Source organism: Amblyomma americanum, chromosome 3 (genome assembly GCF_052857255.1).
Source record: "Amblyomma americanum isolate KBUSLIRL-KWMA chromosome 3, ASM5285725v1, whole genome shotgun sequence".
Lineage (NCBI taxonomy): Eukaryota > Metazoa > Arthropoda > Arachnida > Ixodida > Ixodidae > Amblyomma > Amblyomma americanum.
This window is the reverse complement of record NC_135499.1, coordinates 212772252-212796154: the sequence shown is the minus strand read 5'-3', so window position 1 is coordinate 212796154 and position 23903 is coordinate 212772252. Positions and strand designations below refer to the sequence as shown.

At 44.2% G+C, this 23903-nt stretch overlaps 2 protein-coding genes across 10 annotated transcripts in view; both read left to right on the top strand.

Annotated features, from left to right (window-relative positions):
- LOC144126013 (aquaporin-7-like) overlaps window positions 1-15035 on the top strand; it is a 78004-nt gene extending 62969 nt beyond the window's left edge. The window contains exons 5-9 of one of the 5 annotated variants that reach the window (XM_077659882.1): window positions 676-893; window positions 3365-3516; window positions 5727-5772; window positions 8709-8742; window positions 12973-15035. In XM_077659882.1, the coding sequence (XP_077516008.1) occupies window positions 676-893; window positions 3365-3516; window positions 5727-5770 (414 nt within the window). In that variant the 3' untranslated portion in view covers window positions 5771-5772; window positions 8709-8742; window positions 12973-15035. Of the gene's footprint in view, window positions 1-675; window positions 894-3364; window positions 3554-5726; window positions 5773-8708; window positions 8743-12972 lie in introns of all 5 variants that reach the window. The other 4 variants (XM_077659885.1, XM_077659883.1, XM_077659881.1 and 1 more) reach the window with 4 other exon arrangements.
- Window positions 15036-21233: 6198 nt separating this feature from the next.
- The window catches only part of LOC144126012 (aquaporin-9-like), a 51864-nt gene continuing 49194 nt past the window's right edge, over window positions 21234-23903 (top strand). For 2 of the 5 annotated variants that reach the window (XM_077659877.1, XM_077659876.1), the window contains exon 1: window positions 21300-21695. In XM_077659877.1, the coding sequence (XP_077516003.1) occupies window positions 21630-21695 (66 nt within the window). In that variant the 5' untranslated portion in view covers window positions 21300-21629. Of the gene's footprint in view, window positions 21696-23903 lie in introns of all 5 variants that reach the window. The other 3 variants (XM_077659878.1, XM_077659880.1, XM_077659879.1) reach the window with 3 other exon arrangements.

The following is a 23903-nucleotide window of genomic DNA, read 5'->3' as shown; positions in this document are numbered from 1 at the left end:
AAGCACAACCATGACGTCAAACCAAGCATAACTGAAGCTTTTCGCTTGTACATCCAGGCTTAACCAGAGCTAAGCCACTGGCTAATTTTTTTATTATTCAGTGGAACTTCAGCACCCAAAGCGCCTCGTAAAGATATACTATCATGTCCGTCGGTCGGTCTTGTCGGCCTAGCAGCTACTCATAGTCGTACACGAAGCTGTGGAAGTCGGGTGAAATGTCATACAGCAGTACAGTACGCACAGTAAATCATAACTTTACTGACACAGAGCTGTGTGGCACAGCGCGCCATCCCTGAATTTCGAATTCAATGAAACTTTACCTTATGGCTTTATTTCTGGGGGTGTGTTCATAGAAGAAGCCGAATAGAAGCGTACAGCGCAGTGAATACAAATAAAATTATTTATTTCTTTGACCATGCTACTGGCCAGGTGAAGAGCCCTGGCAGAAGGAGGCATCATGAAGGTCAAAGAACTACAAAGCGAGACATGAACAAAAACGGCAAGTCAACGAACAGCGTATTCTAGAGCGTCAGTGCTAGTAAGGGATGATTATGTGGATGATGAATCGGCGTATGATGAGCGGGACTCCCAGAATTGTCATCTCCAGTCAACAGCGTCGGATCTTGTGGAGAGAGGAGGCCAATGCTGCTCGCTTACCTCTCTCTCTCTCCACAGATCGTGGGCACCGCGCTGCTGATGCTCGCCATCCTGGCCATCACGGACCCGCGCAACATGGCTGTGCCCCAGGGCGTGCAGCCTCTGTTCATCGGCTTCGCCCTGGGCGCTGTCATCCTCTGCTTCGGCTACAACTGCGGCGCGCCCCTCAACCCGGCGCGAGACCTGGGGCCCAGGGTGTTCACCGCCATGGCCGGATGGGGCGTCGAGGTATTCAGGTACGTGCGTGGCAGCACTCCCGTGAGCCACTCTTCAACAGCACAGCATGCGGCCCATGTGCACTCTTAAGTATCCACAGCTCCCCGCTCATTGTCATTACTACATTGTGGTTGAGTGCCCTGATCTGCTGTTCCCCCTAGTAACTGGAATTTTTTTCACGGTACCACAAAATCCTACTCTCCCAGCCGCAGGATTTGGAATGTATATGGCTGCCGTTGCCTAAAATTCCCAGCACAGCAATAACTTTTGTGGTGCCCTGCCTATCTGCCTTCGCAACGTGATCATTATTACGAGTAATAAAGCCGCCGCGGTGGCTGAGTGGTTATGGCGCTCGGCTGCCGACTTGAAAGACGCGGGTTCGTTCCCGGCCGCGGCGATCGAATTTCGATGGAGGCGAAATTCTAGAGGTCCGTGTATAGTGCGATGTCAGTGCACGTTAAAGAACCCCAGGTGGTCGAAATTTCCGCAGCCCTTCACTACGGCGTCTGTCATAGCCTGAATCGCTTTGGGACGTTAAAACCACATAAACCAAACCATATTACGAGTGATAAAATAAATTTCTGTACAGTTAGCACAACCACCTCTGGACGTATCGCGAACGAACGCTCAGCAGAAAAGGGGAAAAAAATTTTGCGGCTCGTTCAAGCGACACCTTGCCATACATAGGTGCATGTCCAAGAGGACATTGCGGAGGCTTTGGAAGGGCGCCGCTGTAAACGAATTCCCTGCAAACGCTGGTGCTCGCTGTTCTGGCAACAATGTGCAGCGGCAGCCATATGTCTTCAATGCCCGGCGGCGTGGAATACCATACTCTGGTCTATAGTTCACGCCTTCTCATCGCGCCTTCTCTTAAACAAGCCATAGCTTTGTTTGGTGGGCCGGCATTCTACTTGCGGTTAACTGCGAGGGAAATCAGTGAAGGGGCCGCTAAGGTGTGGTAGAGGGCGATGTAGAACGTATCGTAGTGGAAGGTCAGCAAGCCTAAAACACAGCTCCTAGTTTGAAAAGAATTTCAAATCTATATTATGCTGGTCTTGTCTGTACAACTTGTACAGTCCAAAATAACGTATAGGCGGATATGGTAAATGATAACGGCCCAAGCCAGTGAAGAGTTCACAGCTCAGTAATGTTCAGACGCATTAGCATGTAGAAAGTTAGATCTGTGGTGAAGAGACTATAAAAAAGCCAAGTTTAGCACGGACACGTACCGCTCAAAACAAGAACGTAACCCGTACTTATATGGGCATGATCGATTCGGAAATGTGATGGCCTACCCGCTGGGCAGCAGTTTCCAACAGATCTTCATGGTGCACCATGGAGTGGTGTACCGCAAGCCTTCCTTGAGTCCATAATGACTCTTTCAGAAAATCCTTCGAGATCCACCACATTTAGGATCATCACAAAACTGCAACAGACCGATAAACCGGTAAAACGCCAGGTATATATGATTCTGCGCATGCGCAAAACAGTCCTTCAGATCTGCTTGCATGCTCAATCGCGCCATTGCGCATCCAGTGGCACCGGAGGTACCATGCGCACGTTGCATATTTGAAGCTCGTATTACACATGACGATGTGGCGCGGTCAGATATGTTTCGCATCTGAGAGAACGGCCAACAGACCGAAAGTGTCCTTCTTAATCGCTGGCACACAGACTCTTCTTTTTAGTGTTTTTACAGCTAAAAACTGTTTAATGAACATCACCCGTGATAACAGGCAGTCGCTTCGTGAGGAAGAGAAGGCGAGAAGCCACTTGCATTTAATACCACTAAACACATATTGCACCCCTAACGCTTAAACCGAACAACCATCAAAGAAGATGCGAAAGCTTAGGTTCCGATAAGAGCTTCCAGCTGAATTAACCACGCCAAGCCATATCTTAGCCGGCCACATTTTTTGTTCACTAGAATTTATCATTTACACTACGCGCTTTGCAGGGTGTATATATGGCGCTGTTTCAACCCGACCCTATTTCAGAACAGTCATGTCCAGCATTCTTGGGCAAAAATTTCGAATATTGGAATATTGCAAGGTACTGTTATGGAAACATTGAAGGTAGTGGACCAATATCTTCCGATCCGTAGGAAAATTTTTCTTTTAAACATTTTCCATCGCTCGCAGCGAGCATTTAAGACTGCCATAGAAAACCAATGGTGTAAGTTTTTGACGATAATAAAAACGTTAATAGCAAAAAAAAATTGCAAGCCTGCTTATAGGGAGATCTGCGGATATATTTATTGTCTCAGTGAACTCTTACAATACATGAAATGATCGCGTTCACAAACTCTTTCCCGTTGAAATATGGTTTTGTCCAGAATTGTTGGGTATGAAAATATACTCAATCTGTGAACTGTAAGACCATCGGCTACACCCACGACTTTCAGAAAATAAGTAAGGGCAGGCTTCCTGCTGCAATCAAAATCATGACACAAAAGTCGCGAACCTTCATCCCAATTGTCCTCCCTGCGCAGCTTCCGGGACTACAACTGGTTCTGGGTGCCCATCGTGGGCCCCCACATCGGAGCCATCGTTGGTGCCTGGCTGTACACGTTGGTCGTGGAGCTGCACTGGCCCGGCTCCAGCTACGACATGGAGAGCGGTAACCCGGTGTCTGCCAAGGACGGTGCGTACGACGCTCAGCCTCCGTCCCAGGGGGGAAGGTAAAGCCGCGCGTCAGGCCTCTGTCCCAAGCCGCGCGTGTATACCCGCTGCTGTGTGCTGCGTCGTCCGTAGTGCAGGCGCCCGCCACCACCCCACACCCGGAACGACCTCCTTGCAATTGGCTGCACCCCTCCCCACGTCGTAGTGCTCGAGAGGCATACCGATTGTCTCAGTTTTGGCATGCTCTAGCTTCCTGCTTCGCCAAAAAAAAAAAAAAACTGGGAGATGCTTAAAGGGGTATAGACACCTAATTTTGATGGCATGTTTTCTTCTCTATAATGATGCGGAAGACACTGCGACGCATGAACCACCATGTGATATTCGCCTACGACTGCTAAAAAATTTATAATCGATTTTTTTTTGCCACGCTGTTTCGGTTTCAACGATGGCTGTGACGTCAGAGTGCTTTTATGTCACGTGAGGCACGGAAAAGCGTCCATATAATCGCTGCTTCATCGTTTTAATTTACTGCAGTGCTGAAGCCAACCTTCATCAAGAACCGGAATGACAACGAATGTGGAAGCTTAGCAGCGATTATATTGCAGTTTTTTTCATGTCTGACGTGACCTTTAAGTATGCGTTGACGTCACCGTCCTCATTCGCCTGTCAAAACCGAAACAACACGAGAAAGAAATGCGATTATAATTAAATAAAGGCCCCATTTCTCTGAAGGCGTAAATGCAGAAACTCTCATGTATATTGAACTTGTTGAACTGCATGTTTAGGAGCCTCAGGTGCTCAGGAATCGAATCCCGTTAGCTCCCGCGTCTAAGAAAAGCCTCACAGTCTAAAAGCTGATTTGCACCTTCGGCGCGGAACTCAGCGAAAGTGATTAGTCGGCATTTATACATGCCCTTAAGTGGGAGGACACGTAGGGCGGTGTCTGTCCAGTGATCCGTGGATCAAAGAGGATCATTCAAAAACGTGCTCTGGCTAAGTGAACAGCAAGAAGACGGCTTTGCAAATGCAGGAATATTTGATAGAAACGGCAACTGCAGCGCCACGCAGACAGTGAATATTCCACTGGGACAGTGAATATTCGGGTGTGGGACGTGCCAGCAATCGGACCGCGGCACGCCGACACCTGTACATGCTGGCGACATGGGACACACAAGTCATAAGCATTGAGAAAGCACGCAGGAAGATATGGCGTCCTTTTCAGTGACTGCAGTAGGCCGAATGCATATGAGTAAGCTAGTAATTACGAATAAATCTATTAATCCATCACTTATACTTAATGCAGAATTCGACCACTCAACCCCCCTCCCCCCCTTTCGCCTATATCCAGAGATAGATCGAAAGGGTCGATTCTCAGTAGGCGTCGTTTCTCAAAGAACAAATTCGTGCTTAGAAGAGACATGCCAAAGGTCAACTTAAGCTTCCATAATTTGCAAAATAGGAAGCTAAAAGGTGAAAAAAAGAGCCTACTTCTTTTCACGAAGATTGCAGCACGAGCGCACACAAGCAGTGGCGTGAAATACACCTATATGAAGCCGCAGCCCACGTGCAGAGCAGAGTAACAAGGACAACGTAAAGGCTAGAATTAACATCAAGAATCGAGAAAAATTTGTAACTGAGCGTGTCAAATCAACAGAATATATATTACCTGCCTTGTGGCAACGCTCAATATTGAATTTACTCCAGAAACGCTTGATGATCCGTAAGCAATCAAGAAAAGTGCCTTCTGCCTGGTCTCAATGCACTCCATGCAGTTGTTCCCTGTTCCAAACACAAATCACGTATGCCGGGCAAGAAATCACGTGGTTGAGTCACTAGTGCGATACGTCTGCCAGATGTGCGTCGCTTACTTACGAATTAGCAATCCGGCATATGCCACAAGTACTTTGGGAAATTCTGTCAGCTGCCACAAACCGGAACACCATGCGCACGGTGCACAGAGCAGCCCACCAGGCTGCTATTGAACAATCACTTGGGACAGTTGCCTGACACGTTTAACTTTAGCAGCTCCCTAAAACTACAAGTTGCATACTAACACATTAACTCACATGGGGAATGTTTTGGCACTATAACGTAACCAGCATGCCCTCACAATTGCAGCACATTTTTGCACAAGCGTCCTTCATTCCATTGTTTCTTGTTGTGTATGTTTACTTTTTCTTCCATATTTGGGGGACGGCACCAATAAACACCTTCTGCACACTCACTTTACAGCACCTCGATTCCAATTGGCGAATCAAAATGAGGCAATTTTTTAGAGGTAAGGATGGCCATTAAACCATGCGAATACTCTCAGGGGTATACTTCGTAGTTTTTAAAGACGGCCTACTCTACTGTCATCAAGGTTTACGGACAAAGGCCAGAGCGAGCTTAGCCCCTTATCTTTAGCTCATTTATACCTCTAATTAGCGTGGTTAGTAGCTTACCACACAGCTGGTGACGTTAGTTCTATGCGATCGCAAAGAAAAGACGTACCGTTTGTGTGCTCAGATGACGTTAAGTAAACACTTGTAGGCATTAGGGAAACAGTTCCAGAGACAAGTAGCTTGTATGTACCTGAAATCATTCGACCGTCAACCTATTCGTGGAAGTGAGGAAATAGAGACTATCTTGACCATGTTGGAATGCTAGAAGGTTGTAAAGGACATTAAGAAAGTTCTTGTGCACCTGATGAAATCATTTCGCAGATAAAAACAATTCCATCGAACACACATTCTCGACAATTACGTTCATCTAAATCTATTAGATTTTTACAACTGGGATGCTATATAAAAACTCGCGTATGCTGCAACTATCTCTGCCCTTTGATGATTTTAAGACTGTAAAGGAGTAAATAGATCAAATATTTTGTAGCGAGTTTTGTTGTTTAGAATAACGTGCAAGACATTTGTATATACGAATCACCCTGTGGAATTTGCATACGCCCAGTAAATAACTCATAACTGAATTTCTTCTCCCACCCTGCATCTATTTCCACTGCCGATAAGCGGCAATGACGAGTATGTGTACTTCAGTCCACGTGAGGCATAATTGAACTGCGATATATTCGCAGCTGTATTGTTTTAATTCACTCCAACCCTTCCGCCAGCCAGTGCCAAGAGCCGGGATGAGAACAAATGAACAAACACCTATAACATCGCAGTTGTTTTATTCCTCATGTAAGCGTCCACTTACACGTCATGGCCACCGTTCGGCTTTTGAAACCGAAGGCAAAACAACGTAAGGGAGGCAATTCAATTATAAATTCCACATGACAATTTATTTCTTCATTTATTTATTCAAATAACTTACATGCTCCACACGGAAGTATTGTGTACGTGGGACATGCAACAAATTATCAAACATAAAGCAAGAACACAGATAAAAGAAAAACATTAAACAATTAGTAGAAATATTTAATGAGCAGCATACGCTTAAACTCACTGAAGCCATTATACAAATTTTAGGGTGTGAATAGTACATGAAAACGGACCAAGAGTTCGCATAGAAGTGAGCAAGAACACAATTGAGTACATTTTATAAACAGTATAAGTCATTTTTGGTAAAAAAACACGTAGAAACAAGAGAGGCAATTAGGGTGCTTAACATACCTTTAAACGCAGCAGGATCTCTGGTGTTGATAACGTCGTCAGGAGGACTATTCCAATGGCTTACAGCAGGGCTCAAGTTTTGAACTTGCGCATCGTTAGAAATAATGAACACACAACCAAAATTTGATGTCTACACTGTTAAAGCAAGGGCAGCGCCTGAGGATTTTCAAATATTTTGGATTCACAACCGCACAACATTTTTTGAGCCTACCTGTCTTAGTTCCGAATGACAGTTTTTCAAAATTATAAAAAAAAAACAACTCTAAAACAGCAAGAACACAGCAACCAAAACTGAGTTTTGACCAGATAATGGCATCCCTGATAGCCCCTAGAGACTGAAATATGATGTCACAGACAGCCATGGAGGAAGGAAAGCTCAGGAGAGGCCTTCGCTAGCCCCAGTTGCACGCCAAAAAAAGTGCCGGAAGTCGCGCGCTTTTGCAAGGATTACTGGGAGTCTTTGGCCGACGGCACAGCCAATAGTAACACTAGGCTCAGCGGCGTCGTCTACTGCACATGCGCAAGCGCTCTGAGATGGCGGTTAAAGAGGGTGGGAGCAGGGGGGAACCGGCCTAAAAAAAATGTGACGTAATCGCCTCTCCTGAGTTCTTTCCTTGCCCCATGCAGACAGCTGTCACAAAACTTCTCGGTTGCATACTGATTGGCTAAACTGGCAACTGTGAAAGTTTTGATCATAATTTCTGTGACAATCAAAAACAAGCTCGATTTTTTTCCTCTCAGCGAACGCAGATCGAATATCAACGGGCATGCACCTAACTGTGACGTTACACACGCTTGGTTGCCCGTAGAAATCGCCCTGATTGAAGCCAAGAAACAGGAAATTCAAAATTTATTTTTTACACCACCCAACTGCAAATTGAGCACAAACAGTCAGAAGACTCCACTGAACTTATCGTGAAAGTTTCAGTAAAATGCGCAGAGATAAAAAAAAAAAAAAACTCCCGGTGCGTAGAAACTACAGTGCTGGATAAATAAAATGTGGACCGATTAAAATGTGGCCAGTTCTTTCATGAAATGCTTTCATGACATGCACAGGGATTTTTTATCACTTGGTCCAAACATGTAAAAGCAAACTGGTTGCCGCTGCGCATTCCCACAGATTGATGGGCGCCCTGTTCCTTCCCAGACACAGCAGTTTACCACCCCTCGGTCATAATGCAGGCAAAAGTTCCTATAGTATTTAAACGCCGCAAATCATAAATGGGCTGCATCCCTGCCTGGGATCAGAAAGATCAACTGGTGTTTTGTATTCTAGTCATCTATGCACACTCATCATCAACAAATGATGTCACTGGCAAGGCACTGCATGATTGAAACCCATACTCCAAACAAAATTGGTTTTAATTTTTCGTCCCATCCCTGCACCTCTACATCATAGGCCAAATTTTCTGCCACCTTTCTATATATAACACATATGCTAGACTTTTCATGTCTATTTTTTTACACACTACCTAGTCAGAATGACATTCCTGTCGCCATTCTTCCTACAGTAATTGCACTGGCAGTCTTCACATTGCACCTTCACTTCACTTGCACCGAATTTCCAGGCACAAAAACAGATATCGAATGCGTTGTTACTTTTCAGATGCTTACGGACAAGACGGTGTTCGAATGTGAAAGTAAGTGCGAAATCAAAGCACATTCAAGCATGGCGCACCTGACACAATGCCAACCACAGCTCAATTTGTTGGACTGAAGGAAAATGTAATGCCTCCATGGGCTGCATACTACAAGATAACCTATCCTTGTCTTCAATTCTGTTTCCCTACTTATTTTCTGTCTTCGTACTTTTAAGTGCATTCTACCCCTTAAATGCGACGGCATCCAGGGCCAAGCGCTGGGAGGTGGCTGCGGATATCCGGGACTCGAGTGGTTTGAAAGAAAAGAGAAGAAAGCGACATAGGAAAACGTAAAAAAGAGACGGACAGGATGTCCTCTCCTTCTGGCGCTCTTCTTTTTTTCACCAGCAGTAATGGAGCAATTGCTAACCAGCCCGGCAGTATGCTTTCGTGAAGTCCCAAGAAGATTGCCGGTAATTCTAAAGTTGGCACATGAAGCACATAGCACATGGCTAGCGCCAAAAATGGCCGACACAACACTGACTTCTGTAGGGAAAGCTCAATTATAACTAGCGCCAGGCCGAAAGTAACCGAGATGTAGAGGAAACAAACACACAAAAAAAGAATGTTTACAGCATACCTATATATGCAGAATTGGTCTTTCTATATATACTTAACATTCATCAATCCATGGGAGTCCTCATGCCACTCCTGGCGCAGTGGTGCAGTGGTTAAGCGGTGCACCGCTTGCCTGTGCTGCCACCAGTGGAATTTGTGTGATCCAGGTTGCTCTCCCCAAGCCACTGCCCTGGGATGGCAGATGCAGCCACCGGTGGAATTTGTGCGATCCAGACTGCTCTCGGACAGACAAACGCTAAATGATTTTGCTAGACTCTGAACCTACGGAGAAGTGCTTTCTCACTAAAAAACAATTTGGTCAGAAAACAGCTTCAGCAAGGCGTGCAAGCATGCCATGAACATTGAAGCCCTACATGTCTGCAGTTTTTGCTTCAGTCCGACAGATCAGAATAGACAAATATCGCGAGTGTCATACCAGAGTGGGTCACCCTCTTTGCTCCAACATGCACAGTGTTCTGTATGTCACCACTCAGCGCAATGCCTTTTTTTTCATCTATTTATTGGGTGGTGGTTTCACGTTGGACCATACGAAAGTTTTATTTCCCACACCCATAAAGAACACAGTTGATCGATCTATCCTTAGGCTGGAAAAACCTTTGCAGGAGTTATATGCGTTGCAAGATGGTTGTATGAAAATGCCGTAGCTCTACGATTTGCATATTGGTGCTCTGCCATCGCTCAATAGTAGCATAAGGAATCGAAAAGTAACGGTTGGAAGGAAACTGGGATGTTATAGTATAGGTATGAGTTTTCTAGCAATGATTAAAGCAAAACAAAAGAAAAAAGACCGACATTTACATATGCAGAATGGAAACTTACGAAACTAAATTGTGCACACATGATATACATATATATATATATATATATAGCTTAGGCACCTTCCATTTGCCGTGGACACGAGGGCAAGAAAATGGTGACCACCTAATAGAATGAACCTAATGTATGGGTGATGACTAAAGCATGTGCTGCATGTGCTTACTTGAACTCTTGCATGTGCAGCAGTGTGCATTTCACATGTCGCATGCCTACACACATGTATGCCTGTGTTCTTTCGCACCTAAACGCACTCGTCAAGCACTTTTCTGGTTTTGTGCAGTAGCGTTCACAGCTCCATATTAGAATATAATAGCAGAACTTTATTCGAAGTGTACGTGTATGCACTCCAGGAAGGAACACAAAAACCACAATGACTGACAAAGGGAGGCTGGATGTATTTGGAACGTTACAAACAGAAAAATAAATACTAATATATATATATATATATATATATATATATATATATATATATATATATATATATATATATATATGTGTGTGTGTGAATATTTAAACAAATATTTAAATCAAATGTCGTTTGAAAGCTGCCGTTTCACTCCAGTCTAGCTATGCATAAAATGCTGTTAGTTTGAGTGCCTGCAAGACACGCTACAGGTGCCATGAGGAATTGTGATGCTAGCCTTTCAAAACACTGATTATTTTCCAATTTTCAGCGTGTTTCCATGGAGTGAAAACTGCACTATCAAAAGATATGAGTGATCTATACAGTCCAGATTCAAGATCAACTTTTATTTTACTGGTCTGAATTCCCGCAACATTAACTTTTATTTTCCCGCCGGGAAGGAAAAACAATAGAGAGGAAATTCTCAACGAACGTGACTATCACACGCGTGTTTACAAACTATAGTACGCACAGCCAGCAACAGAAACGCCGCCAGCAGTAATGAGGAGACTGTGGATGGCCATGGCCATGCCTACAAGGCATTCTAATCATGCATCCTCGGAGTATAGCACCCAGAGTATGCTGGTATCATCTTACATATTCTACATTTCATTCTAGCATAGTCTAAGTCAATAGGTGCTGGACTTGGGAGACCATGGCCAGACCAGCATAGCAGAACCCCAATTCAGTCTCGCGGTTCTCGTGCGGGTTCTTACTTCATATCTACGGGGTATTTCTGGGAAGCTCGCCATTAACTTTTTAACACACGCTTCTTGAGGTAGAAGATGGTTTTGACATCAGAAAACAGGCGACTCACATTATTTAGTAAACTGGATAACTAAATTCTAATCGTTCATTTTATAATTATTACAGGTGGTTGCAATTAGAGATTTGTAACTGGCCATTAGTAATAGCTATACCAGTTTTTAGAACTTCAAAAATGCGACTACCCTCAACGTTGTGTCTAAAGAAATTCTGGCCACCTCACCTCAAATAGCCAAAATTTGCTGAGCCATAGTGTCGTGCCATTTTCGAAACTCTATAAAATGATGTGGCTATTACTACCAACCAACTAATAGCCAGCCCCAAGTCTCTATTTACAACCAGGTGCCTAACTGTAATAGTTAAAAAGTGGACTATTAGAATTTAGTTAACCAGTTCACTGAGTAAATATGAGTCACCTGATTTCTGATGTCTGCCAACGGTGGCTATTATAGGAGTGGGCGAATACTGAAAATTTCTAATACGAATTGAATGTGAATAAGGAGCAAAACTGCCTTTGAATATCTGTTCAATATTTAAAAAAAAATTTTCCTAAAAAAGATAAACAGGCGATGTCCCTTACTTTCCTCGAAATAGCATACAGCTTTTGCAACTGAAACTAAGCAAAGCTAGACTGACTTAGAACAATACAAAATACAAGACGCGCACAGAAATGCATACTCCCTGATTAGACAGGATAACAATACGTAAACTGTATTGCAGTCATGTAAGATCAGTGACAAAATTATAAATTTTGAAAAATAGTCTTGTGGTAAAAAAACAGCTTTTGCAGCATAGGTAATAACTAGGTGTATACAAATATTCAAAATTTCAGATACGAATCGAATATGTCAGTTGTTCGGTTCATATTTAATTTGACAAATGGATATTCGAAAATTTCTGAATATTCGGTAGCGACCGAATATTCCTACTTTCCTTAAACCAAATTAACTGAAGATTGAGTTTAAGGACTAGGGAAAACAGTACAGAGGCGATCCCTTCGCTTTTATCTCCATTGTTTATCTCTTGGACCAGTCACATTCGGATCCTGCAAGGCTTGGACTTCAGACAATCACAATGCGAAAATACACGGTTCTTTGTTTGATCCTTCTATAATATGCTTCATGCTTAGCACTCACACTCATGTCACTCGTCCTGTCGCCTTCGCAACTCTTCTTGAGTGAGCCCCGCCAAATCGCTTTGGTCAGCTGCGATATGAGAGAAAGCCTTGCGGAGTTTCGCATGAACAGTGGCGGACTTCCCTGAAACAGTTGATATTATGGTCATATATAATTTTTTTCTTTCTCGGCGGCCATACAGGTATTGCTTAATCCTGCTGCCTTTATAAAAAGTTGCTGTTATTTTTACATGCTTTCAAGTGTGTCTGGAATACGCATAATTATTGGGCAGAAAACACTGCGGCTGTGCGTGCTATGTTTTGCAAATACGCTTGCCTATTGAGTCCTATTTCAGGAGTGAGGCACAACCAGATATTTATGAGTGCGCATGTCCACACCACTTGAGTGATTGTTATAAACTAAGTGAACTAAACAGGTTTTTCGTGCCAGGCATCACTCAGAGCTCTGTGATGCCAGCTGCAACCGTTGCTCATCAAGTGCTTTCAACTGATTTCATTGTTTTCTGTTTCATCTTCTCCGTTTTGTTTCCAGTTGAAAACGCCATCCAAATGAGGGGCATCAAGCAGTGCGAAATCAAGAATTGAGGTGCGAAGAAGCAGAATTTAAAATGGTTACCAGGAAGGATCATGTCACACGCATGCAGTTTGCACAGAACCAGTGTCCCTGCTAGAAGGCCGCGGCGCTGCAAGACATCCACATCTCATCATCATAAAACCATTCGATAGCCTGCATGCGCTCGGTACCCGCCTGTAAACAACGAATCGTGGATCGCTTCACCCGGACTCGATAGCCACCCCTTAAGGTTGATTTTGCCGGCAGGTTTGCAGCGTTTTTACAACGCGAGTTCCCTCACTCTGTTACAAGTAACATGTGTGCAGTGTCTTGCACCCAGTGTGCTTCAACGCACTATTGGGCTCAGCAGGTGCCTTCAGGCTGCCAGAATCCACAGAAATCTCATCGCCAAGAATCCACTCTTTTTATACACTACAGTGCTGAACTTTCGCAGATATATTCGCCACAATGACTCCAGCATGCTTAAAACTGCATGAGAGAAAGGAAGAGGAAAGACAGGAAGGTTAACAGGAAAGGTGGAAACCCCATGGGTTGCAATTGACCAGGTCAGCTGAAACGCTACCAAAGTGCAAAAATCACAGTCATATTGAGGTATTTGCTTTAACTTTTTATTACAAAGCTGCATCAGCGTTCCTCTGAGCCCGTCTGAAGGAACAAAACTTATCTAGAAAACAGGGGCTCATCAGTTAGATAATTACATGAGAATAGCTAAAGAAGTTTACTTTTATATTCGCTGGTCTGGTACCTTCAAAAACATGCATGGTTTAGCCCGATCATTGAATGGTGCAAGCTGAAAGGTTTGCAGTCTAGTTTTAATGCAAACACTCCAATCCATCATACACAAAGTGTAATGCATCCAGACTTAAAATGTTCACAGGAAGGAAAATGCCAACATTGACTTCTCGAGTTGTAGAAATGCATCGATTCAAAATTTTGTTTTGCTGTGACCTGCAGGGATTAAATGTGCAGGCAGAATCTGTTAATTATTCCTGTAACATATAAACCAACTGTTGAGGTCCAGAACCCTGCCAAAGACTTTTTCTCTATGCACTATTTCATTGTTATTTCCAGTGTCTCCATCGCACTGCAGACAAATGAAGTGTGAAGGCCGTGTGTGCTGCCCACAGTATCATATATACCATTCCACATGTTGTTCATTTACCACTGTTGGTGTATTTTGGTTCCATAGTATTCATTAGGTTATATGTAGTCTCTTCTTCCGTCTGGATATTACATTTTTATTCAAGAGGTAGCATTGATATAGCCTTTCATGAACCATATTAGAGGCATGTCAGGTTGTCTGGACAAGGGGGATTCATACACACCGAGTTTTGAGTGTTAAGAGATTGTGCACTAGGGCAAAGCCTAAATGCTGTCATGCTTGCGCTGCCCATTTATGCCTTTTGGAAAATAACTAATGACAGATATGTGCCGTGAACTGAAAAAAATAAAAACGCAGGAAGAAAATTGGGACGCATACACTTGTCGCCACTCCTAAATCTTGAGCGTGGTGCTAGTGCATAGCATGAATGCTATTGAGAACTGCTCCTTCTTTTTAACCTGCATGTCTCACATTAATGAAAGGGCGTGCAATGCTTCTGTTTCTATGTTCTGTTATTTAATATTTTCTTCACGTGTAAAATGTTTGTGTCTTGCACGTTTTCAATACAAGTCGGCAAAGTATAAACCAAGAATGAAATTCAGCAAAATTATGAACTGGCATTTCTCGAGAGAAACACATGCACAGCAGACAAAGCAAATTCAGACTCATGTAAAACAATCTTGCACTTTTTGTAATATCAAGTCCTGCAATGAATGGAAAGAAATAAGAGAGCTTATCCACAAGACACCACTGCAAAGAGTCCATGAAGCTGGCTGATGTCTGTAATGCATGTGCAGGACTTACATCGGAGTTGTTGCCTGTCGCCCTGCCACTTGTTGTACACTCAGTTTATCACGAACCTCAACAAGTGGTGGTTGTTATTGTTGTCTTGAAATAAACTCACTTGTAGTCTGTTAAACCGACTTTGGCTCTTTCCTTATCTATTCCTCAGCATACTGTTTCAAGGAGGTCCCATGTGCTTCCTAAATTTGGGTCCATGGATCATCAAAGTAAAATAAAGCAAACACTGAATAATGAAGCAGATTCCACTGGCTAGATTGGATAACACATTTAAAGATCCATTCTAGAGGTTAAAGCACAACGCATTCAATAAAATAGCAAGTAAGCAATGCAAGCATTGCCTGGAAGCCAACTTTGTGAGCAGCAATGAAAATATACTCGCAGACTGCCTTCTGTGGCACTGCAGTTAAGACTGAAGGACTGAAACACAAGTGTCATTCCATGACAGAACGTAATCTTGAAGATTGTGGTGAAGAGGCCAACAAGTTTACACAAAGGATTCTGCCCCTCTTTCACACTCAACAACAGAACCCAACGAGCTCATCCGGATTGGGTGCGAGGGGAGAAAGTGGTGGTCAAGGAATTTTTTCGGAGACCGAAACTTCGATCTTCTTTTCTGGGGGTGTGGAAACAACCCTTGTTCACTGGCTGGACTACTTGACAGAGTGACACGGCACGGCCACAACGGCCTGTTTCTTTTGCTGTCCTGCATAGCCTTGTCCGCAGAGCCATAGAAAGTTGACCACAAGTATACCAATCCTTAATCAAAAAGGAGAGTACGGAGTGCCAAATAGGTTGCACAGCCTGCAGGCCACTTTATGAGCTACAGTGATGAGAACAGTAAACCTTAACCAATAAGGTGAGGTGGTTCGGCCAAACAGCTGGCATTTAATGTTAAGAGCAAATTTGGAAAAATCATCAGCAGCACTTAACTTGGAACAAGCAACAGGACACAGTAAGATGGAAACAAACATGAAGCCCTCCTCATGTTGCATGTAATGAATATGAGAGCATTCAATGGAATCAGCATCATTCAGAGGCACCTCCCTTGGCAATAAGCGTTCAGGTGTTGAAGGAATTTCAATGTACAAAGAAACCGATCCAACATAAATATGAGGTATGGGAAGCATAAGAATTCCACTCTATAAAATACGACAACATATGACGAGAATTTAGTTGGACTACTTCTCTCAACTGGGAACACGAAAGCGGTGAGGGACACTCTCCTTCTCAACTCGCACAAAGCAACAAAACGTACAAGCAGAATTTTCCCAACTTCAAAAAGGCACATAACAGGAAAAATTAGCACAAAAACAGGTCAAATAGCAAGCTGTCAAGTTAACTTCATAATATAGGTTGCTTTACAATGACAGCTGCCAATTGCGCCGTTCCTTCGTTTCGCATCACTGTACTGGTAGTAGTAGCAGTAGTAGTATAGTCGGATGTAACTCAAGAACAAGGCGGCTTTTCCCTGTCAAAGGAACCCTTTCCAGCCAATGGCATTGGCCAATTCCTGTGACTGCAAGCGTGACCATGCAGGGAGTGGAAGATGAAAGGGGATAGTCCCCTCTCTGCATTGTGGCACCGCTCCCTGCATTGTCATGCTAGCAGGGTCATGAGAGTCGGCAGACGCCATTGGCTGGGGGAAAGCCACTTCAGTCTTGAGTTGTATCCAACAACAGACCTTTTCACGATCTTCCGGAAAACCGATTTTCTAGGCTGTTGGGAGAATGTGGAAGAGCTTAATCCTCAACTCTTCCCTGCACTACGAGCACAGCCCATTGCCCAATACTGCGGTGCCCATCGACCTCCTTTTGAAAAGGTCTATAGTAGTCAGCGTAACCAGAGGGTGGTTGCCATAGGAACCATTTGTGGGGTGGTTACCATGGAAGGAGGAGGGTATGACAAGAGTGGAGGAAAGCATAACCGGAAGCCCAGAAGGGAGGGTATAGCGAGAGTGTAAGGAGGCACAACTGGAAGGTGGCTGCAATGGGAACCACCCAGAGGGTACTTACCTCAGAAGGAGGAGAGGGTTCCTATGGAAGTGGGAGGGTAACACGAGTGTGCGAATTAAAGCAACTGGAAAGTGGCTGCCAGGGAGACTTTCCAACAAGTGGTTACCGTGGAAGAAGGAGGTAAAGTACGGTGAGAGCGGAGGAATGTAGCATAGTCCATCTGTGGCAGCTACTGCCAAATGCGTTGCCCAAGGAGAAGCCACTCAACAGCGGCACATGCCTAGAGTGATGGATTCAAGAGGATTGCTAGTTGAAGAATGAGTATGTATGGGTAACTAAAAAAAGTGCTCTATAAATATACAGATACAAATTCTCTGCCTCAATACGCCATGAAATAAAAACTCAACAGCTGTGAACCTTGCATTACGCAGTGGTAACCGTCCTGCGATGTAATCCAGGGTTTGACGAGATGCCGTCTGATCAGGTAATAGCATGGTTGAACGAGTATTGGGTCACCGGCTAACTGTCAAAAAACAGCTGATGTTTTAGAACCCCTACAGGTTCCCTGTTCAAAATCTGAACAGGGAACCCGTAGGGGTCTCGAAACGTCAACTAACTGTTTTTTGACAATTGGTAAGCGACCCAAGACTCGTTCAACCGTCCTGTGAGTATTTTTTTGACAGATGCTTAGTTTGGGCTGTTTTACCTCAAGGGCAATACAAACGCTCTCACCGACAGATAGCAAATTCTGTTCACAGGCCACATACAAGTGTATACATTAGTACATAAGCCTCTGGTATTTTTGAAACCAAGAAGCAAGACTAGAGTGCAAATTCTCACTCAGACACTTTGAAAGAATTATACCATAATACCATTATAAATTAGCCTTGATGACCAGATTATTTCTGACATTGAAGAGTGTGCACATTTAACAAAGGATTTATTTGCTGTAAAAGCACACATGTTCTGTATTGAAGGCAAATCGCCAAATACTTTTCATCCTGTGAGTGATGACTTTTGTGACAAACAAGTTGATTGGCTAACCACATCTGTTTGCAACAATACTTAAAGCATGATAAAACAAAACTTCGTAACTTCTGGGGTGGTTTCTATTGAATTCTGCACAACTAATTATATAAGAAGTGTAAAAATGCAAAAACAATGCAGAGAACACCACAGGTGTTGCGATAATGAAGCAGTGAAATGCGAGATACAAAGGTAAGAAATAACACACTGCAGTGTTAGGCATTTATAGTCTTTAGTGCATACAAATAAATGACAAAAATTAGTAAAAGTCGGCTATTTCACATGACACTGGTCAATCCTCAGCTTGGCTGCTTCAATCTTTAACACCACATCTGCAGCTGTAAGCTTGCCAAATGCTTGAAGCAGCTTATGGAACTTTCGCAATTTTAAGATATTCGCGATGTCACAAGGCAGGCTAGTAGCACCCTTAGTCTCACTGAAAACAAAGCGAGCTGCAGCGTTCAATGCTACTCTGTTTCTTCGGATAACCTCCTGAACTTGTGCCATGCCAAACCATGGCACCCAGGAAAAATTATTCTTGAACTTGGTGACAGAATAGTTTTCCTTCAAGCCATGCGATAGTAGCACAAGAGGTTCATGCACTGTTATCTCAAACTGGGAAGCGTAGTCATTGAGGACCAATGTCTCAAGTGTGTCATTTTGTCTAAGCATATCTGCAAGGCACTTTTCAGCATGTTCATCCACATTAGGACAGACTATCTCCAAATACTGCACAGTTTTGTTTTGTGAAAGAGCATCAGCAAGCAAACTAACTACATCTTTCTGCACAGCCTCTAACGTAAATGTGAGACGCTTCAGCGATGTGGTTTTCCGAAGGTAGTCAGCAAGCATCGGTGCTGTGTTGACGTAGCATGGGAGGTACATTGGAAAGAACAACTCTTCAACAGAGCTGTTCTCTCCAAGTGCTTCTAAGAGTTGTTTCTGTGGTTCAACAGAAATTTCATCGAGGCCTTCAAGTGAAACTTTACGAATCGTGTTCGAGGTCTTCACAGTGTTAGCAAGCTCAAATATCCCTGCATCACCCCAAGTTGCAGTAATACGCTCAAAAGACTTAAGTTCACCAAACACCATGACTAACTGTTCACTCTCATTGTAGCACAAGTCTGACTGTTCATCGCCAAGTATTATACTGACAGCATCTTCAGCAACGTCATCAGTGCATATGCGACCAATCTCCAGCAGTTCAAGCACATCATTGCTTACAAGTGCTCTGGCTATTGAAATGACAGCTGATGCACCAAAACGATTTCCAATTAGGCTCAGTTTCTTGAGCACCGGATTCACAGAGATTGCTTGAGCAAGTGCCTCACCAGTAGCATTTGCCATGTTGTTTTCAGAAAGGTCGACCTCTTCCAAGGATTTGTTTACTTTAAGCATTTGTGCAATGGCAGTTCCTCCAGTATCACCAATTTCACAGTGGCATAGCTTAAGATACTTGACATGGCAGTTTTTTGTGAGAGCAGATGCAAGTGCTTCTGCGCCACGATTGTAGATATAAGCATAGTAGAACTTCACTGAGTGGACTGTAGTATTTCGTTCAAGAGCAGACGCGACAGCCTGAATGCATTCAGGATTTATATCTTCTTCAAAGAGCAGCTCAAGTTCCTGAAGAGTCTGTGTCGTTTCCAGCAGTTGGGCAATACCATATCCTACAGCAGGTGCCAAGTGTTCACAACTCCAAGAAAGCACTTTTAGACAAGGAAGGCTACACAGTACGTTCATTAAGCAAGTAGGCACGTCACCACACAGTGTTGCACAATGCAGCGATACAGCTTCAAGTCGCTGGTTCCGTTCAAGAACACGAGACAAATTCTCGAAGCCAGAGGAGTCCAGCTTCAGCTGCTCAAGCTTTATGCGCTTTAGCTGTGTCATCGCAGAAAGTGCACCTACAAACTCTACCGAAGAGTAAGGGGCTAAGGAGCAATGAAACAAGCTCAATGTTTCAAGGGAGTCATTTTCCAAGAAGGCACGTTTCATGAGAGGGAAGCAGTGAATGAGGAACAAGTGATGCGCGATTTTGACCTTTTTTATGCACGGGTGCGTCTTCAGCGCCCAGTAGAAGGCCACAGCAGCCTGCTGCACAAACTCGTCCGTTCCATTCACATAACGGTGCGTATTTAGAGACGACAACGCAAATTTCCCAGGCTCAAATTCGTGCAGCTCTATGCCAATAGGGTTGAGTATCGCATTCCACACTGCTAGTTTGGCTACCGTACCGGTGACACTGCAACTGCTGTCGAATAACGGTACGTCGAGACTGTCCGATGACTCCAGACGTAGCCTCAGGAGCACTTCGTTGATGAAGTCAGTATCATCGGGTACAGGCACCACAACGTCGCTATCCACACTGTCCTGCGTGTTGCTAGATTTCTCCGAATCCTCCACATCCATGTTAAACTACTAGCTACTAGCGCATAACTTGGGAGGTGCGGGCAGCTTCTATTGGTTTATGTTGAAGAGGCGAGGAATACATACATGCGTTTGTCAAAGCAGTCACAATAATCCCAGCCTGACTATGGGCGGTGCGAGTAAGCGCGCGTAAACCGCAGCGATGGCCTTGTGGCTACAGAAACCCGAAATCTCACTAAACCCTCGTCTTACGTTAGAGACGTTTAAACTGACGCATTCATTTCGTCACAGCAATATAAATGAACATTTGCTAATGTTAGTAGAGACAAAAAAAAAAAAAACACGCCCGCATGCACGCATGTCCACACCACACCACCCACGCCTTGCCGGAACAGCGAACTTGCATCGCGGCTTGGCATGGCTCTTTACAGTTCGACAGAAAACCATGCATTCTGTTACTGATGGTGATGTAAATAATACATAAGACAAAAAGAGAAGAAAAAGTTTTTTTTTTAATATGCGTAATCTCTATAGTAGTAAGCGCCACCACAGGCTGTCTACTGAGTATTTTTGGGTTTGTCTCTTTAGCATAGCCTTGCAACCTATCTGTTAAAATTATTTTTCTCTTGCGCTGAAGTTATTTGTTTCTTCCAAGCACCTAACCTTTGTCTCAATAAAGAAGGCTGATTATGTTCACATGTGGTCTTCCACTTAGATGCTTAAAAACGAAAGCAATACTGTGCTGTTCTAGTTTCGTTTCAAGCAAAGCGTCGTTGATGATGATAATAACTTAATTTTTTTTTGGCGTTAGACGGATACAAGTTTTGCATCCTAGTTGTTATTTACAAAAATAAAAAGGACAAAAAAGAAGACAAAATTACCAGGTGGGGTTACGGGCACTTTTCACTGCAGACATGCGAGTCATTTTAGAGACCCTGGAAGTTGTGGCGCCATCTGTGTTATGAAGCGAGAATATTTAAAATCAAAACCGAAAGCGCCTCCAACCGTGGCTCTTCGAAAGCCGGTGTGTATAAAAGTGCCGCAGCCCCATTGGTGAAGCGGGAAAAGCACCCAGCATCATCAAGCGTCCTCGAGCTCGGGTCGCGCGAGAGGTCTCGAGCCGCAGCCAGCGCCGCTCTCGAAGAAAAAGCTGTACGGCTGTTTCGGCGAACGAGGTGGACGGCGGCTGGAGAGCGGGGATGCCCGGCCGAGCCGCAGCTCGACGATGATATCGGCTTGACCCCGTCACTGCCGTCACTGCGGAGAAGCCCAGCGCCAGTGAAGCGCCGGGGACGTCGCGCGGTTCAGATCGACTTGACAGCACTCAGCTTGGTCGTGAGACCTCGACGACAGGCTCCAAGATGAAGATCGAGAACCTCCTCGTGCGGCAACTCATCCACGAGTTCCTGGGCACGGCGGTGCTGATTGTAAGTCGTGCCACATTTTTTTTTTCCCCTTTTGGTTCAAATTTTTTTGTAGCCACCTGTACATTATCGGTTTGAAAATGGCATCACCTCGCGTCAGGTCGTAACAAACCGCTGACACAGGCCTTGATGTTCAATATTATCAGCTGAACGCAATGCTATGTTGTCACCGTTTTGTGTAAATTCCCCTCTCGTTATCATCAGAATAACTGCCGCATAAATTGATGTCGATTTGTTCCCCGCCCGCACATTGGTCTCATGGAGCGTTTTAAAATTTGCTTCAGCGTTTTCCCCATTTCTTATGGTTAAAGTCCGTGAAAGCAGCTCCGAGAGTTCAAGGTCAGAGAAGGGGACACGCATTCACAGCATTCTCATTTCCGAAATTCGTGCTCGGCGCGGAAGTTCGTTCGACCTCTCAGTGCCTATTTTACGTTCCGCACTGACTGGGAAGTGTTCAGAATCAAATGTAAAAACGCTTTCTGTTGAACACATTCAATCTGCCTGATACGATTAGTGCGGATATTAATAGCTCGGCTTCCTAATTGCATTACCGGTCAGTTAATACTATTTGACGCAGCGATGACAGTGCAGTCATCGTGTGCGCATGCATTTCGTTGAGGGTTCTAAATCACGTAACCAGGTTATACATCAAACTTGAAGGGTTCAAAATGTATATATTCCGAACTGGAATGTGTGGGCGCTTGTTGCTGATAGGCTTGCAGTGAAGATCTTTTCGCACCCGATTAAATTTGAAAAATAACGAAATAAATGAAAGGATGGAGCGGATCACTTATCCAGCGCACCAGCCATGTTAAGCAAGCTGGCCAAACAGCTTTTCTGCATGACAACTTCGTTTTCCGCACGCTGTGCCCTGTCAATACTACAGAGTATCTCTACGTTACTAAGCAAAAGATGACCATTTAATAATCCCTTCTGGACCCATGGCAAGGATATGGCATTCTGAGCCTTCTGTACATCATGCTTACACATCATGCACATGGAGCTTTCTGCACAGCATGCAGAACGCTACAGCTCGTCGATATCGAAACTAAGGGCTGCTAAGCACGTGATACGGTGGCGCGCTCATATAATGGCAACATTTTGTGTCCTCATTTTACTCTTTTTCGGAAATGTGGTTAGGGTATCTCAGTGAGGCTTTAAATCGATGGTTAACCATTATACAGGGATCAGAACTGCGGAGGGCTCTGGTGCATATTATGTAATGTGACGTCACCACCACAAGCGTATTAAAGTGACGTTATAAGAGTCGCCTTAATGTTAATGTGACGTCACTAAAACCTAGAACTACGACAAGGTCTCCTGAGACCGGATTACCTTCTTTACACACGGTAAAATGCATGAAGATCATCGACAGTCAACTTGTGTTTGACCAAAGTGACGCGTGTAACCAGGAAGGAAGCCTTGTAAATGTCAGTCAAAGGATATTTGCGATCGAGAAGTGAATTCGCTCTGAAAAGAGGAAATTGGTCGGTATGTCGAACAGTGTATCTGTGTGTGTATATATACATTCGTGCGCCCAAACGTACCAGGAACTCTGTGTTAGAGCTTAAGCTGCTTACTGGTTTTGCGATTTCACATTAAGTGCTGAGATTTCATTGTTTTAATGAATCGTTGCCCTGGACAGCATGTACCGCGCGATCATGTTTAGTGTGTTGCGTCATGCTCGTATTTGCAGATGTTTTTAGCGCACAGCCCTTAGGCACCCATTCTTGCATTCTCCATGGTGGCTGTCGCCGTAACAGGCCACGTCACAAGTCACAGGTCGCACTGTCACCTGATAGGTGACGTAACTCGCCACCTGCCAGCCGTGGCGTGAAAATATATGAAGAGCTGCAGTCATATTTCGCATTGCCTAATATCGTAATCGTCTGTCAGTATTTTTTTAATTATTATTGCAAGCACAGTGGGCCGACAACATACAACAGGGCGTGACAGAAAAATAACCGTGGATGAACATAACTTATGGCAGGAATCCATCGTCCTCCAGCAGATGTCTTGAGAAATGAATCAATCACGACTGTGGCTTGTTATCTGAAAAAGAAAGAAAGCGCCCTAGGAGAAATATTCTGAGAGCAACAAAGCCCACAATAAACGACAAAAATTAAACAGGCAGCCCCTGAAAGAACTTGACTTCTGCTGCGCTGGCAACAGCAACCCGTAGAGATATCTCAGGAACGCCTCGGGCGGTCG